The sequence below is a fragment of the Microcaecilia unicolor genome, chromosome 7, assembly GCF_901765095.1.
Source record: "Microcaecilia unicolor chromosome 7, aMicUni1.1, whole genome shotgun sequence".
NCBI lineage: Eukaryota > Metazoa > Chordata > Amphibia > Gymnophiona > Siphonopidae > Microcaecilia > Microcaecilia unicolor.
The window spans coordinates 34447996-34464345 of NC_044037.1; the positions used below are offsets into that span (position 1 = coordinate 34447996).

The following is a 16350-nucleotide window of genomic DNA, read 5'->3' on the forward strand; positions in this document are numbered from 1 at the left end:
CCTTAGCCACGCCCCTTCCAGACATAATTCGCAACCCCAACGTTCTAATGAAGCTGCAACTTCCGAGGTGGCAGAGATCGGAATTTTTCCCCATGACTGTCTGCCCCGCCCCCACGTCAGAACATGATGATGTTGAGGGCGGGGCTATGACACTCAGCGAATCGCATCGCTGCACCCACTACTGAACCCTCCAGCACAGATCGCCGCCACTCCCCCCCCTCCCTCCGTCCGACGTCAGCTGTTTTGTTTTTCAACAAACATGGGGAGGGGGTTGTTTTCCTTCCTTTGGCGGACAGCCGTTAAACGCAAAGTGCGACTATCTGGAGGACCAGGTGAGATTGGGTGCTCTGAGAACTCACGCTCCCCCACCTCCTTTCTATTTTTCTGTTGCCTGCGTTCGGCGCTCATACAGCAACAAAACGGCCGACAACATCCGAGCCCTATGACGTCGCCGTCACACCGAGCCAGCCCGTTGCGACGACTGATCCCTCAGTCAAAGGGCACAAATTCTGTAACCTGCCCTGAACGTTACCTGCCAGGACCAGCGCCGGAAATCTTGCTAGTGCCCGTTTCATTTCTGTCTGAAACGGGCCTTTTGAACTAGTATATATATATAAAAAAGAAAACAAATTAAACTAGGAGAATCTGATGATGGCTCTTTGAGCTTTGCCCTGTGATTTTTATTTTGTCTATAGCAATGGTACCTGGGGATACATTTCTAGCCCATTTTCTATACTGTGACTCTACATTAAAAAGACTTTTCTGTAAACTATATATTCACCTTTAAGAGATCATTTTCTTGGAATCACAAGCTGGAGCAGGATAACGGTCTCCAGCTGCACAATAAATGCCAAAGAAAGAGCAAGGCTTTTATAGACAATCAATGTTTATACCACTATCCTGGCACAACCCATCATTTTATGGGCATTACAATATTTTTATTATACCAATGATTCAAAGCGTAAATAACTGGAATATCTAATAGATATTCTGCAATCAGAAAGTGCTATAGGAAAATGGTCAGCCTTTACTTTTTTACTGAACACCATTTTGTGATTGGCCAATGATCCTTCTGGTCTGCTTTTTCATCGATATGTGTGGGATTTTATTAAAGTGAAGTCTTGGGAATGAAGTGTTATTTTGGGTTGAATATGATTAAGATACAGCCTGGACAGCACCTACCTTCACCACTTTGTTCCTTGGCTGACCAAATTTGGGGGCCCTTTTACTAAGCAGTGGCAAGCCCACCGCAGGTTTTCTGTGCATCAATCTGGAGCTTCCGCCGGCCCAATGTGGGCACCGGCGTAAGTTCCACCCCTACAGCGCAGCTTTTCCAGCACTAACTGAAATAATCAAAAAATATTTACCCAGCGGTAAATGAGCAGTGCCACGTGCTACCTGGTTTCCGCAAGGTTAGCGTGGGAACCCTTACCACCACCTCAATGGGTGGAGCTAAGTGCCCCCCCCTGACGTGGCCACGCGGTAAGAGCAATCATACCACATGGCCATGACTTTTTTTGGCCTTTCTATCTGATGCGGTAAAAAGGGCCTCAGCACGTGGCAAAAAAAGCCCCCACCACTAGTGCAGGGCCTTTTTTAATGCAGCTTAGTAAAAGGGCCCCTTTCTGTGTTCTGGTGGGCAAGTCAATTTTCTAGCAGTCTGAATAACAGTCCTATAATTAATTTGGGGACCATTTTACTAAGCTGCGGTAAAAAGTGTCTTGCGCTAGAGGTGGGAGCTGTTTTTGTCACTCGCTGAGACCCTTTTTACCATAACGGGTAAAAAGGTTAAAAAAATACATGGCCATGTCGTAAGATTGGTCTTACTGCATGGCTATGTGGAGGGGAGCACTTACCATGTCCCACTGAGGTGGTGGTAACAACTCTCATGCTATCCCGGAGGTAACCAGGTAGCGCGTGGCACTGCCCGATTACTGTCGGGTAACCCCCTGTGGAAATATTTTTTTTATATTTCTGCTAGCTCCGCAAATCACGTTTGTACTAGGTGTGGAACTACCGCCGGTGCCTGCGTTGGGCCGGCGGTAGCTCCCGATTGGCACACAGTAAACCAAGGGGTAAAGAGTGCACTCAAGGAAGACAAAGCAGTAGCAGAGAGATTAAATTAATTCTTTGCTTCAGTCTTCACCAAGGAAACTTTGGGAGAGATACCAGTGCCAGAGAAACTGAATCAAATCTCTGTAAACCTAGAAGATGTAAATGGGGCAATTTGACAAACTGATCTGTAGCAAATCACCTGGACCGGATGGTATACATCCCACTGATAGAACTGAAAAATGAACTTGTAGAACTATTGTTAGTAATATGTAATTTATCTTTAAAATTAAGCATGGTACCAGAAGACTGGAAGGTGCCCGATGTAACGTCGATTTTTAAAAAAAAGTTACAGAAGTGATCCAGGAAATTATAGACCGGTCAGACTGATGTCGTTGTTGGGCAAAATATTAGAAACTATTATAAAGAACAAAATTACAGAGCATATTCAAAAGCATGGTTGAGACAAAGCCAACATGGAATTAGTGCAGAGAAATCTTGCCTTACCAATCTACTACATTTCTTTGAAGAGGTGAACAAATATGAGGATAAAGGTGAGCCAATCGTTGTTGTGTATTTGGATTTTCAAACGGAATTTGACAAAGTACCTCATGAAAGACTCCAGAGGAAATTAGAAAGTCATGGGATAGGAGGCAGTGTCCAATTGTGGATTAAAAACTGGTTAAAAGATAGAAAACAGAGAGTAGGGTTCAATGGTCAGTATTCTAAATGGAGAAGGGTAGATAGTGTGGTTCCCCAGGGGTCTGTGCTGGGACTGATGCTTTTTAACATATTTATACATGATCTAGAAATGGCAATAAGTAGTGAGGTAATTAAATTTGCTGATGACACAAACTTATTTAAAGTTATTAAATCGCAAGAGGATTGTAAAAAATTGCAGGAGGACCTTACGAGACTGCGAGACTGAGCATCCAAATGGCAGATGATTTTTAATGTAAGTGCAAAGTAATGCATGTGGGAAAGAGGAACCCAAATCATAGTTATGTGATGCAAGGTTCCACATTAGGAGTCACTGACCAGGGAAGAGATCTAGTGTCATCACTGATTATTGAAACCTTCTGCTCAGTGTGCAGCAGCGGCTGATAAAGCAAATAGAATGTTAGATATTATTAGGAAAGGAATGGAAAACAAAAAGGAGGTGCAACCACACCTTCAATACTGTGTGCAGTTCTGGTCATCACATCTCAAAAAAGAAGTAGTGGAATTAGAAAAGGTACAGAGAAGGGCGACAAAAATGACAACTTCCCTACGAGGAAAGGTTGAAGCTCTTCAGCTTGAGAAAAGATGGCTGAGGGGAGATACGATAGAGGTCTATAAAATAAAGAGCGGAGTGAAATGGGTAAACATGAATCGCTTGTTTACTCTTTCCAAATATACTAAGACTAGGGGGCAGGCAATGAAGCTACAAACTAGTAAATTTAAAACAAATTGGAGAAAATATTTCTTCACTCAACATGTAATTAAACTCTGGAATTCCTTGGCAGAGAATGTGGTAAAATCAGTTAGCTTAGTGGGGTTTAATTAAAGTTTGGATAACTTCCTAAAAGAAAAGTCCATAAGTCATTACTAAGATGGACTTTGGGGAAAATCCACTGCTTATTTCTAAGATAAGCAGCATAAAATGTAGTGCACTGTTTTGGGATCTTGCCAGGTACTTGTAATCTGGATTGGCCACTTTTGGAAACAGGATGCTGGGCTTGATGGACCTTCGGTCTCTCCCATGATGGCAACGCATGTTACTCGGCGCATCTAGGCACATCCATTTACAACTGCCATTGACATGTTACAAATGGTCACGCCTAAACTTGGGTGAGCCCAAGTCAACTTACAGTAGTACCTTGGTGCACGGATGTTCATGTAGAAATGGTGCTCAACGCACGGCATCAGCACACCTAAAAGGAGATGCCAACTTATAGAACTCCCTGCTATATGATTGCTGGGAGTCCTGCAGGGTAGATGTCGCTGAGCTGGAAACATGTCAAATCTATGAGTCTCTCTTTGTTGCCTTGACACACTGAAGGGTTTTGTGAGCTGTCAGGCCATGGAACCAGCACAAGTGATGACTTTTGAATGGTCTGTATGAAGGAGTGATGTGATTCACTTGGGTACTGTTAATGCTGTTCCTTACTAGAGAGTACAGTTGTCATTGTGAGAAGGAGAAAACAAGATTGAATGGATGGGGAAAAGTATTTCATAATGTTTTGACATATGACCAACTTCTCTGTCAATAGCTTTTCATGCTACATAGTCTGTTAAGCCACTGATTCTTTAGTTTGTGCACAACAAAACCCATTTCGTATAAGTACCTTGCTGCTGCTTTTTCCCCATTGTACATCACAGAGCCCAGCAGAATACGTTTTTCTGAGAGCATTTAAATGAGGTTGTGTGGTGGCTGCTGCTTGAGCAAGGGTCTTTCTCTTCTGGTTCTTACTTCAAACTCTCATTGTTTGGTGGGCATGTTTGCAATAGAACTCCACCCTTCTCTTTAATCATGGTGACTTGACTGTTCTTTAGGAATAATGAGGCATTTGCAAAGTTTCATGAGACTGAGAATCCAATCCATGGTTTTGAGCTGGTTCTGTCCAAAATGACACCTTATAATCTCTTGGAAAGCCAACCTGCTGCTACTTGTGATCCCAAGGACAGATTTTTCAGACTTAGGATAGCATTTCAAATAGTCACCTGAGCTACACACATATCTATTTGTTACGTCTTCCTCTCTGGCTTCAAAATGGTTGGATTGGAAATTAAAATGTGTTGTGAATAAAGTAATTTCCCTTTTATACATAGAAATAAAGGCCAACCCATAAATCAGGACACCCTTGTTCTTGGCTCATTTTGCACTGATCTGAGAGCACAACTCATGACAGCTAGTCACAAATCTATTATATTAGACCAGAATTTCTCCGGGGTAGACTCCCAAACATCTGGTTTTCAGGAGATCCACAATGAATATTCATGAGATATATTTGCATACAATGGAGACAGTGCATCCACATCTATCTCAGTTATATCCATTGTGGATATCCTTAAAAGCAGACTGGTTGTATTAGATCAGAAAAATGGTATTACTTATAACTTTTTTTGACTTTTTGTCCTTCAAGTTCAGGAATATGCAGTAAAAAAATAAAATAAAAAAAAAGAATAAAAAGGGATAGTTTGATTTTGAAAACTACCTTCACTCACTGATATGTAATGGGGCAATTCTACAACTGGGTGCATCCATTCAGTTGCCCCAATGTCACACACTGAGAGACTATTCAATAATGGTATCTGGGTGCCCAAATTCTGTTATAGGATACTCGCATAACCTGGCATTAGTGTGACTAAATGTACGTGATCACAATTACATCAACCGAAGAACTGGCATAACTGTAGTCAGCAAGGGCACATGTAACTTACAGCAGTGGCGTAGCAAGGGGGGTTGCCACCCGGGGCGGTTCGCCATTACACCCCCCCTCGGGTGCAGCATGATGACATCCCCCCCTCGGCACATCAACACCCCCCCCCCCGACCCAGTGCCTACCCTCCTCAACTCCGTCCAACCAGCTCCCGCACCCTACCTTTAAAGAAATCTCAGAAGCCGTGGCGAGGCGCAGTGCCTCGCGCCTGCATGTAAAAGAAGTGTGGATCATCTCATCGGGCCTTCCCTCACTCTGTCTGTCCCGCCCTTGCGGAAATATGAAGTTGCGTCAGCGGAGGGCGGGACAGACAGAGTGAGGGAAGGCCCGATGAGATGATCCACACTTCTTTTACATGAAGGCGCGAGGCGCTGCGCCTTGCCACGGCTTCTGAGATTTCTTTAAAGGTAGGGTGCGAGAGCTGGTTGGATGGAGCTGACGGTAGGCACTGGGTCTGGGCGTGTTGATGCGCCGAGAGGGGGGTGTCATCGTGCTGCACCCGGGGGGGGGGGGAGCTGGCAGGGAGCACCCCCCTTGAGCTGACACCCGTGGCGGACCGCCCCCCCCGCCCCCCCCCCTTGCTATGCCACTGACTTACAAGCATTATAGAATAATGGAATAGTGGAAGCCCCGCCCATGTGAACACCCCTCCTTGCATTTACATGCTACCACTCCCCACCTGGATTCTATATACGGTGTCCAAATCTGGGTGTTAACATTTGCACATGGATGGAAGAAGCGCATACAAATTAATTAGTTAACAAGCCATTAGCTAGCAATAAATGGATGTGAACAATCAATTATTGCAGTTAATTGGCAGTAATTATATTCTGCACATGCATCCTCCTGTGTGCTATTCTATAACCCCATGCTCCTAAATTTCCTAGCATGCAACTCAAAAGGGGATGTGGCCAGGGGCATAGTAGGGGCATTCCAAAAATTTGCAAGTGGACTTACAGAATACTGCTATTCCCATGCCCAAATGCTAAGAGTTGGGCATTGGCATTTACACTAGGTTTCAGCTGGCATAAATACTGACACCCAAATTTGGGTGCAGGAAAAGAAGCTGACCTAGCTGCCTAGGCGGGGCAGATGCACAAATGGGTGGTGGCCCCAGCACATCTGGAAATCTGGGTTCTGAAGGGAAGAGGGTTGAGTGGACTTAGGAGGGCTCACAAGTAGGTAGGCAGGATAGATCAGGGATAGCAGAATGGAAGGTAAGGGTTAGGTGGGAAGGGTTGGATGTAGGTATCAGGAAGGGTTGTCCTAGTGGCAAGAAAAGGGGCGGCCACTGGAGGCAGTAAGAAGGGCGTTTGCAAGGATGTGATCGCCATTTTTGCAGGCTGCTCCAGTGGCTCTCCTGTCCTGCCCACCCCAACTTCAGGGAGCTAAAGGTCTTGTCGCAACATTAGGCGGTGGGTCCTAGCCTAATTGAGCACACAGCTGTATGTTTCAGACCAAATCAAGCTTCAACAGTGGTCAAAAGTGAAGTTGTTTTTGTCACATGCTAGCAGTGGCATGGATGATGGCAGAAACCATGGGTAGTACCTCTCTTGTATGGCAGGGGGACAGTGCTAGAGTAACAGAAGGTCGGCGGTGCCTATCTCAGATTTTAACAGAAAGGGGAAGTTGAGGGCATTAAGAGAGAGTCAATGGTTAGAAGGGGAATGTGCTTTTGGTAAAAGGAAGTGCTGGTTACGCCTTGGCATTTCTATGGTATGTGCTACAGGAGGCACAGGAACGTGCTTCGTGAGTAAGGTGGAAAACAGTTGGGGCTGTGTGACTCAATAGGTTATACACCCCGCCCGAAATGCTCTAGATAGAAGTTTGATTCATGTATATAATTACTTGATATTGTAAACTGTATGTCTGAATGTAATTGCATGACACTCTTTTTGCATACATAAATAGTAGACTGCTGCGGCCATAATAAATTCCACTCTTTTGTTTGGATAATCTGTCAAGTGTTGATCTATGGAGTGCTCTGTGTAGGATGAAAGGAGAGTGCCACGGTGTCGCCTGCCCAGTTTGTGGGCTCTGAATGCTACTCTATAAAAAGCACTCAACTCGGAGCGCTCTTTCTAGGATAGCGCTCCATGTCGTTTTCTGATGCCCAAATTTGGGTGCCATTTACTGAATCTGGTCCTATGCCACTTCGCATGTCCTTGCAAAGTACCCTTAGTTGCCTTGCTGCCATTAATGCATGTGAGTGTTCACTTATCGGTAAAAATGCGAGTATTCTGTATATTTCCATGCGCACTAGCGAGTAAATAAAGGCACCCAGTTATAGAATCACCCTTCACATCTATAATTATAGATTAGTTTGGTGTGTGAACATCAGTTTGACTGCTGTTGCCGCTTTTAACCTGAATCAAAATTAATATAGTTGAATTAGCAAAATACAAAGTCAACTTACTTTACAGGGATGCTTCTGGGTTTGGTTTTTTCAATGGCCTATAAAAAAGAAAGGAACATCAGTTAAACAATATTATCTAGCATCCTTCTGAGATTCTTTCATTCAGACTTTTATTTAAAATGAATCAGTAACACAGTAGATAGCAGAGTAAAGGCCCTGCTTACTAAGCCGTGCTATAAGCTCGCTAGTGTTTTTAGCGCGCACTAACATTAGAGACACCCATTAGCGCATGCTCATTTTTAGCGCACGCTAAAAACGCTAGCGTGACTTAGAAAACAGGGCCCTAAATGTTTGTGGTTTGGAGAACAAAGCTTTACATGCTACTGACAATCTGGTTGTGTGTCATTTCAGACAAGGTAATGCATTCACAAAACTGTTAATATAACCCTTGTTGTACAGTGACAAAATAAGATATAATTTTAAAGTATAGCACTGTTGAAGATATATTCCCCAGGATTCTATATAGCATGACCGAAATTGCTTACGCAAATCCATTTGTATTCTGGACTTGCGTGCACAATTTAATTACTTAACAAGTCAATCAATGCCGATAATTGCCACTTAACAAGCAATTATTGACACTAATTGGCATTAATTAGAATTTACTCACACGACTTGCTAGGTGTATTCTGTAAAGTGGTGTGCGTAAATTCTAAAGCACGCTGCCAAAAAGGGGGCATAGCCATGGGTGGACCGTGGACGTTTTGAAAATTACGCACACGGTTATAGAATACATCTGCTCTGTGCCTAACTTAGGAGCCAGTATTTACACCAAGTTGTACTTGATGTAAATGGATGGGCCTAAAGTTAGGTGCAGGCATGGCCACTAGGCCTATTCTATAAACTGCACCTAAACCTAGGTGCAGTTCACAGAATACGCTTTGGTGGAAATATTTTCGGCGCCAGTTTTTCCAGGCGCCATATATACAATCTAATCCATTTTGTATGAGTACATGGCTATACAGATGAACGTGCTACTTTTTCCCTTTCACCATTTGGCTGTACTCTCTCTCTCTAACTGGCCTGTTACCTGCAATAATTACATAGCTTGGCTGAAAGAATATCATACCCACATAATATAACTTTTTTTTTTCATGAAGCAGGCCAGGTTTGGTAAAATAGCTTCTAAAATTATACTAACTTGGTCATAAATCTACAAATCTATCATAATCTCAAAAGAGTGCACAGAAAGGATCCCTCAATCAGCACCTATTCAAATAACTATATACTGAATGACCATAACCAAGTGAGTTATGACCTCTGTAAACTGACTCCTGTCCAAGAACTTATGACCTGGCTCTCATTAAAGCACAGCAGTTCAAGCCATTTCTCATACTTGTCTCTTCTTTCAACTATATAGTGGAGAATATTTGAAAAAAAAATGTAATTAGCTTATCCAGCTCTGCAGTTATGAAGATAACATCTGAACTGCTAATAATCTATATCCCTCCTAATACTAGCAAAGCTGCTGCCCAAATATTTGGCTTCCTCAGTCCGTCTGGCCTTTGTGGGTGGTTTCTTGCCACCGCCAACCGGCCACACTCACCTGGTTGGTGTCTGGGCAGTTGTAGACTGTTGATACCAACCTGTCTACCCACATGGCCTGCAGTATTTGAATCTACTTTATTAGAGGAGCTTCCAAGCCTCTTGAATGGTTCATCACGTGTGTGCTTTTCAAAGCAGCTTGTAGTATACCAACTGGTGTGTTACTACTTCCCTAGGATGCAGTCTCTAAAGTCAGTTTCCATGGCCGTCAATAAGTTCTATGCAAAAGGATATTCCTAGAATGTTAAACAATTCTCTCTTCTGTTGGTTAATAAATAAAAATAAAAGATGGGTCAATATTCAGGCTTTGGCGGGCAGTGTTTCTTTAAATGCCTACCATAGCCAGCTAAATTAGACCCAGATTTTGGGTCACGTGAAGGGGCATAATTGAACGAAAACGTCTATCTCCATGGGCGTTTATCTCCGAGAACGGGTCCGTGAAGGGGCGGACCGAACTGTATTTTCGAAAAAAATAGACGTCCATGTTTTATTCGACAATTTGTGAGCTGGGCGTTTTTGTTTTTCAGTGATAATGGAAAATGAAAGCGCCCAGCTCAAAAACGAATAAATCCAAGGCATTTGTTTGTGGGAGGGGCCAGGATTCATAGTGCACTGGTCCCCCTCACATGCCAGGACACCAACCGGGCACCCTAGGGGGCACTTTTACAAAAAAAATAAAAAAGGTAAAAGAGCTCCCAGGTGCATAGCACCCTTCCCTTGTGTGTTGAGCCCCCCAAGCCCCCCTCAAAACCCACTGCCCACAAGTCTACACCATTATTATAGCCCTAAGGGGTGAAGGGGGGCACCTACATGTGGGTACAGTGGGTTGGGGGGTTGGACGACTAATAAGCATTAAGCAGCACAATTGTAACAGGTAGGGGGAGATGGGCCTGGGTCCACCTGCCTGAAGTCCACTGCACCCCCTAACAACTGCTCCAGGGACCTGCATACTGCTGCCAGGGAGGTGGGTATGACATTTGAGGGTGAAAATAAAAAGTTGTGAAACATCATTTTTTTGTGGTGGGAGGGGGTTAGTGACCACTGGGGGAGTCAGGGTAGATCATCCCCGATTCCCTCTGGGGGTAATCTGGTCATTTAGGGCACTTTTTGGGGCCTTATTCGTGAAAAAACAGGGTCCAGGAAAAGTGCCCTAAATTCTAGCTACAAACGCATACTTTTTTTCCATTATCGGCGAAAGGCGCCCATCTCTCCTTGGCCGATAACCACGCCCCAGTTCCACCTTCGCCACGCCTCCGACACGCCCCCATCAACTTTGTACGCTTCCGCGATGGAGTGCAGTTGAAAACGTCCAAAATCGCCTTTCCATTATACCGATTTATTCGTTTTTGTGAGATAAACGTCTATCTCCCGATTTGGGGTCGAAATCTAGGCGTTTTTCTCTTTCAATTATAAGGTGGATAGCTAACTGGGCAAAGTTAGACTGCCTTTTGTGCAGTCCAATTTTCCCAGTTACTTATGCGGTCATCAGCACTCAATACAACTGATGTCTGCATAACTCCTGACTCTGCCCCTAGATCATTTGAGCACTAATGTGAGTACTCAGAGCTAATGCTGGAATGGAGGAATAGTCTAATGGTTAGAGCAGCAGATTGAAAACCAGAGGAACCTGATCAGTGTCAGTGTGGCTCCTTATGAACTTGGGCAATTCACTTATCCCTTCAATACCTCAGGTACAAACTTAGGGGCCCTTTTACCAAGCCATGCTACAAAGTTGCCTGCGTTATCCCCAGCATGGGTCTTCCTGTATGTTGAGTCCTGTTTCACCTTTCTACAGTGGAGCTTGGAGGCTTGTTTCACCTCTCTACAGTGGAACACTGGAGCTTGGAGGCCTCTTTTACCTCTCTACAGTGGAACACTGGAGCTTGGAGGCCTGTTTCACCTTTCTACAGTGGAACACTGGAGCTTGGAGGCCTGTTTCACCTTTCTACAATGGAACACTGGAGCTTGGAGGCCTGTTTCACCTTTCTACAGTGGAACACTGGAGCTTGGAGGCCTGTTTCACCTTTGTACAGCAGAACACTGGAGCTTGGAGGAAAGCCCACCTCTTCAATGTTGTTTTCGGCACCTAACCTTTATACCTTTCAGGAAATCTAGACTGCCCCTATTTGACTGACTGTACATTTGTCCTTTAGATTGTAAGCTCCTTTGAGCAGGGACTGTCCTTCTATGTTAAATTGTACAGCGCTGCGTAACCCTAGTAGCGCTTTAGAAATGTCAAGTAGTAGTAGTAGTGTTTCACCTCTTTACAGCAGAACACTGGAGCTTGGAGGACTGTTTCACCTCTCTACAGTGGAACACTGGAGAATGGAGGCCTGGTTTACCTTTCTTCAGTGGAACAGTAGAGCTTGGATGCCTGTTTCACCTTTCTACAGAGGAACACTGGCGCTTGGCTTGGAGGCCTGTTCCACCTCTCTACAGTGGAGCTTGGAGGCCTGTTTCACCTTTCTACAGTGGAACACTCGAGCTTGTAGGCCTGATTCACCTTTCTACAATGGAACAGTGAAGCTTGGATGTCTATTTCACCTTTCTACAGTGGAACAGTGGGGCTTGGATGCCTGTTTCACCTTTCTACAGCAGAACAGTGGAGCTTGGAGGCCTGCTTTACCTTTCTACAGTGGAACAGTGGAGCTTGGATGTTTGTTTCACCTTTCTACAGTGGGACAGTGGAGCTTTGATGCCTGTTTCACCTTTCTACAGTGGAACATTGGAGCTTGGAGGCCTGTTTCACCTTTCTACAGTGGAACACTGGAGCTTGGAGGCCTGCTTTACCTTTCTACAGTGGAACAGTGGAGCTTGGATGTTTGTTTCACCTTTCTACAGTGGGACAGTGGAGCTTTGATGCCTGTTTCACCTTTCTACAGTGGAACATTGGAGCTTGGAGGCCTGTTTCACCTTTCTACAGTGGAACACTGGAGCTTGGAGGCCTGTTTCACCTTTCTACAGTGGAACACTGGAGCTTGGAGGCCTGTTTCACCTTTCTACAGTGGAACACTGGAGCCTGGAGGCCTGTTTCACCTTTCTACAGTGGAACACTGGAGCTTGGAGGCCTGTTTCACCTCTCTACAGTGGAACACTGGAGAATGGAGGCCTGGTTTACCTTTCTTCAGTGGAACAGTAGAGCTTGGATGCCTGTTTCACCTTTCTACAGAGGAACACTGGCGCTTGGAGGCCTGTTCCACCTCTCTACAGTGGAGCTTGGAGGCTTGTTTCACCTTTCTACAGTGGAACACTCGAGCTTGTAGGTCTGATTCACCTTTCTACAATGGAATAGTGAAGCTTGGATGTCTGTTTCACCTTTCTACAGTGGGACAGTGGAGCTTTGATGCCTGTTTCACCTTTCTACAGTGGAACAGTGGAGCTTGGAGGCCTGTTTTAAATTTTACAGTCTACAGTACGTTGCTCCACTAGAACTGCAGAATGCTTTGGTGTGATATGTTAAAACAATATCCAATATAAAACGAACTATCAGAAATTGGGAATCCAAGTAAAGAAAAGCTGCTCTGCAGCTGAATATCCCATGAAAATTAAAACTTCTTTTTCTCCTCTAGCTTTTAAAATACCCATCTTCCAGTTCATAAGAAACTGTATTATATATATATATCTTGTAGTTCATTTCCTACTAAGGCTCTCCTATTTCCTGATGTTTTAAACCACTACGATGGTACATACCCTTTAGCAGTATATCAATTAAATAAAAACTTGAAACTTGAAACATATGCACTTGCTTTATTTTTATCTATGTCATATTAGGAACTTGCTATTTGGCATGATTACTTCCAGCATGGGAGTCAGACGACATCATCATGATATTACTGTCAAGTTCAGCCATGACAAAGCAAAGGAAGGAAGAAGGGGGGAGAAAAAATGCTGTTTGAAACACAATTTTTATTAGTCAAGAACAGTAAAAGGGCAAGTGATGACCAAAATGTTCAGATCAATTTTCTCTTGTGAAACCTTAAAAAAAAAAAAAAACCAAACCTCTCTCTCTCTCTCTCTCACACACACACACACCAAATCAGCTAAATGAGTAAATCTCTGGGCCTCTCAGTCTGAGCGACTTCAGACATGGAGCCTGGTTCCAGTTTATTGCTGAAGCCATTGATCTGTGTACAGTGCATTTATCATTCATGAAAAGAGCTGGTGATCTTCACAGTATATTAGAAGAAACAACTCAGATCATCTGTCAACGGCCCTCTTATTTCTGTTTCCCTCTCCACAGGGATTTCATCTCCTTCGATTCTTCTTGAATTAAAATGTTGCTAAGCAACACAGCTGGGGGCACGGGATGGCAGAATGGCTACAGTCTATCAAACTGTTTAAGCAGCTGGAGGTTTCAGTGGAGATTTAAAAAAAATAATAATAATAAAACACCCAAAATAAAACAAAACCTAAAATCCCATGCAAGGGTATAATTCTGTAATGCAGATAGGATACTCTGAGAATCCCAAGAATTTTGCAAAATGGAAAGGCAAAAATCTGTTAATTCTGTATGCAACTAACATTGTCAAATGCGTCTAAAGAAAACAATATGGACAAATTTTTATGGAGGTTATCCTGCTTATAATCGAAATAGAAAAACGCCTATATTGTGACCCAAATCGGGAGATAGACGTTTATCTCACAAAAACAAATAAAGCGGTATAATCAAAACCCGAATTTGGCTGTTTTCAACTGCACTCCGTCGCGGATGCGGACAAAGTTGATGGGGGCATGTCGAAGGCGTGGCGAAGGCGGAACTGGGGCGTGGTTATCGGCCGATCAGAGATGGGCGCCTTTCGCCAATAATGGAAAAAAAAATATGCGTTTTTAGCGAAAATTTAGGGCACTTTTCCTGGACCCTGTTTTTCCACGAATAAGGCCCCAAAAAGTGCCCTAAATGACCAGATGACCACTGGAGGGAATCGGGGATGACCTCCCCTGACTCCCCCAGTGGTCACAAACCCCCTCCCACCACAAAATATGCCGTTTCACAACTTTTTATTTTCACCCTCAAATGTCATACCCACCTCCCTGGCAGCAGTATGCAGGTCACTGGAGCAGTTAGTAAGGGGTGCAATGGACTTCAGGCAGGTGGACCCAGGCCCATCCCCCCCCACCTGTTACACTTGTGCTGGTAAATGGGAGCCCTCCAAACCGCCCCCCAAACCCACATGTAGGTGCCCCCCTTCACCCCTTAGGGCTATAGTAATGGTGTAGACTTGTGGGCAGTGGGTTTTGAGGGGGATTTGGGGGGCTCAAAACCCAAGGGAAGGGTGCTATGCACCTGGGAGCTATTTTAGCTTTTTTATTTTTTTTGTAAAAGTGCCCCCTAGGGTGCCCGGTTGGTGTCCTGGCATGTGAGGGGGACCAGTGCACTACGAATCCTGGCCCCTCCCACGAATAAATGTCTTGGAGTTATTCGTTTTTCAGCTGGGCGCTTTCGGTTTCCATTATCGCTGAAAAACAAAAACGCCCAGCTCAAAAAAAGATAAACGTCCATGTTTTTCGAAAATACGGTTCGGTCCGCCCCTTTACGGACCCGTTCTCTGAGATAAACGCCCATGGAGATAGACGTTTCCGTTCGATTATGCCCCTTCACGTGTGCCCAACGCGTGCCAAAATGGAGTTACCACCCCACTACCACGTGGCTCTTGAGGTAATTTAATTTTTTTGCGCGCGCCCGATACACGCATATGAAAAATATTTTTTATTTTCGCCAAGTGGCTTTTGGCGCGCATAGGTCATTACCGCCCGGTTACCGCATGAGTCTTTACCGTTAGGTCAATGGCTGGCAGTAAGATGTCAGACCCAAAATGGACGCGCGGCAATTTTCATTTTGCCGCACGCTCATTTTCGGCAAAAATAAAAAGGCCTTCTTTACAGGCGCACTAAAAAAATGGATCATTGCGCGCCCAAACCCCGCGCCTACACTACCGCAAGCCATTTTTTCAGCACACCTTTGTAAAAGGACCCCTATGTATCTATATCTATATATACTCTATGGTATGAATGTTATAAATTGCGCTTAAAGAATCGGCGTGGAAAAAAAAAACGCTTAAGCACTATTCAATAAGTAAAGAGGAAATATACTTCGTCAAATGACTACACCTTCTTCAAGTGCAAGTAGCAGCTTGGATTTGGCTTCTTAGATGCAGTTCCGTATGCCACCAGCAGAGACTCATAAGAGTAATGATGCATCATGAAAGTATTGAGCCACATAACACATCCAGTATGTGGCTAATTAGATTTTAAAAAGTCAGGGCAGTGGGAGAAAAGCATGAGACTACCGTGTCTTTCAGGTGAGAGGGTCTATAAATCACTGATGCTGAAAGTGCAGTCAAATGGTCAAATGAAAAGAGTATTTCTAGATCACCTTTCAATGACTGCGATGCTGCTGGCTTTACTGGCACAGTGACCCTCGAACTAATCAAATATTTGCATTTTTAACAGAAAACAAATCATGTTCACTTAACTCAGCAACTTCTTTGCTATTTTTTCTGGGCCTGCCCTTCTGACAGTGACACCGACCACAGGCAGATAATTACATGTGGTATTTTAATTGCAGTATCCTTACTTGATATACGAACAGCAGGTCTGCCAATCTGAGCTGAAATAATTTGTCTTTTACAACAAGGAGAGTGTTGTCACATTTCTGGAGCTCCAGCTCATGTTATTAGTGTTCACTACTTTGCGTTCAGGGCTCTTGTTTCTATTCTGTATCCAGTTGCCTTGCTTGACATGTGTGTCCTTCATATATCTTCATTAGGGGAAAAGTACTCGCCATCACTTGATTCCATTCTGAATTGCTCAGTTATTGACTTTTCAGTAATTTCTCATGCTCCATTTGCTCTGTTTTGATAATTAACTTTTGACCATTGCTGAATTTAAACACTACGGTCAAATGTGATCGCAGTT

General features: G+C 44.0%; 1 protein-coding gene across 1 annotated transcript in view; it reads right to left on the bottom strand.

Moving 5' to 3' along the window:
* The window catches only part of AFF2 (AF4/FMR2 family member 2), a 572314-nt gene that overhangs the window by 187508 nt on the left and 368456 nt on the right, over window positions 1-16350 (bottom strand). Inside the window, exon 9 of the mRNA XM_030209863.1 lies at window positions 7891-7928. Coding sequence (XP_030065723.1) covers window positions 7891-7928 — 38 coding nt within the window. The remainder of the gene's footprint in view (window positions 1-7890; window positions 7929-16350) is intronic.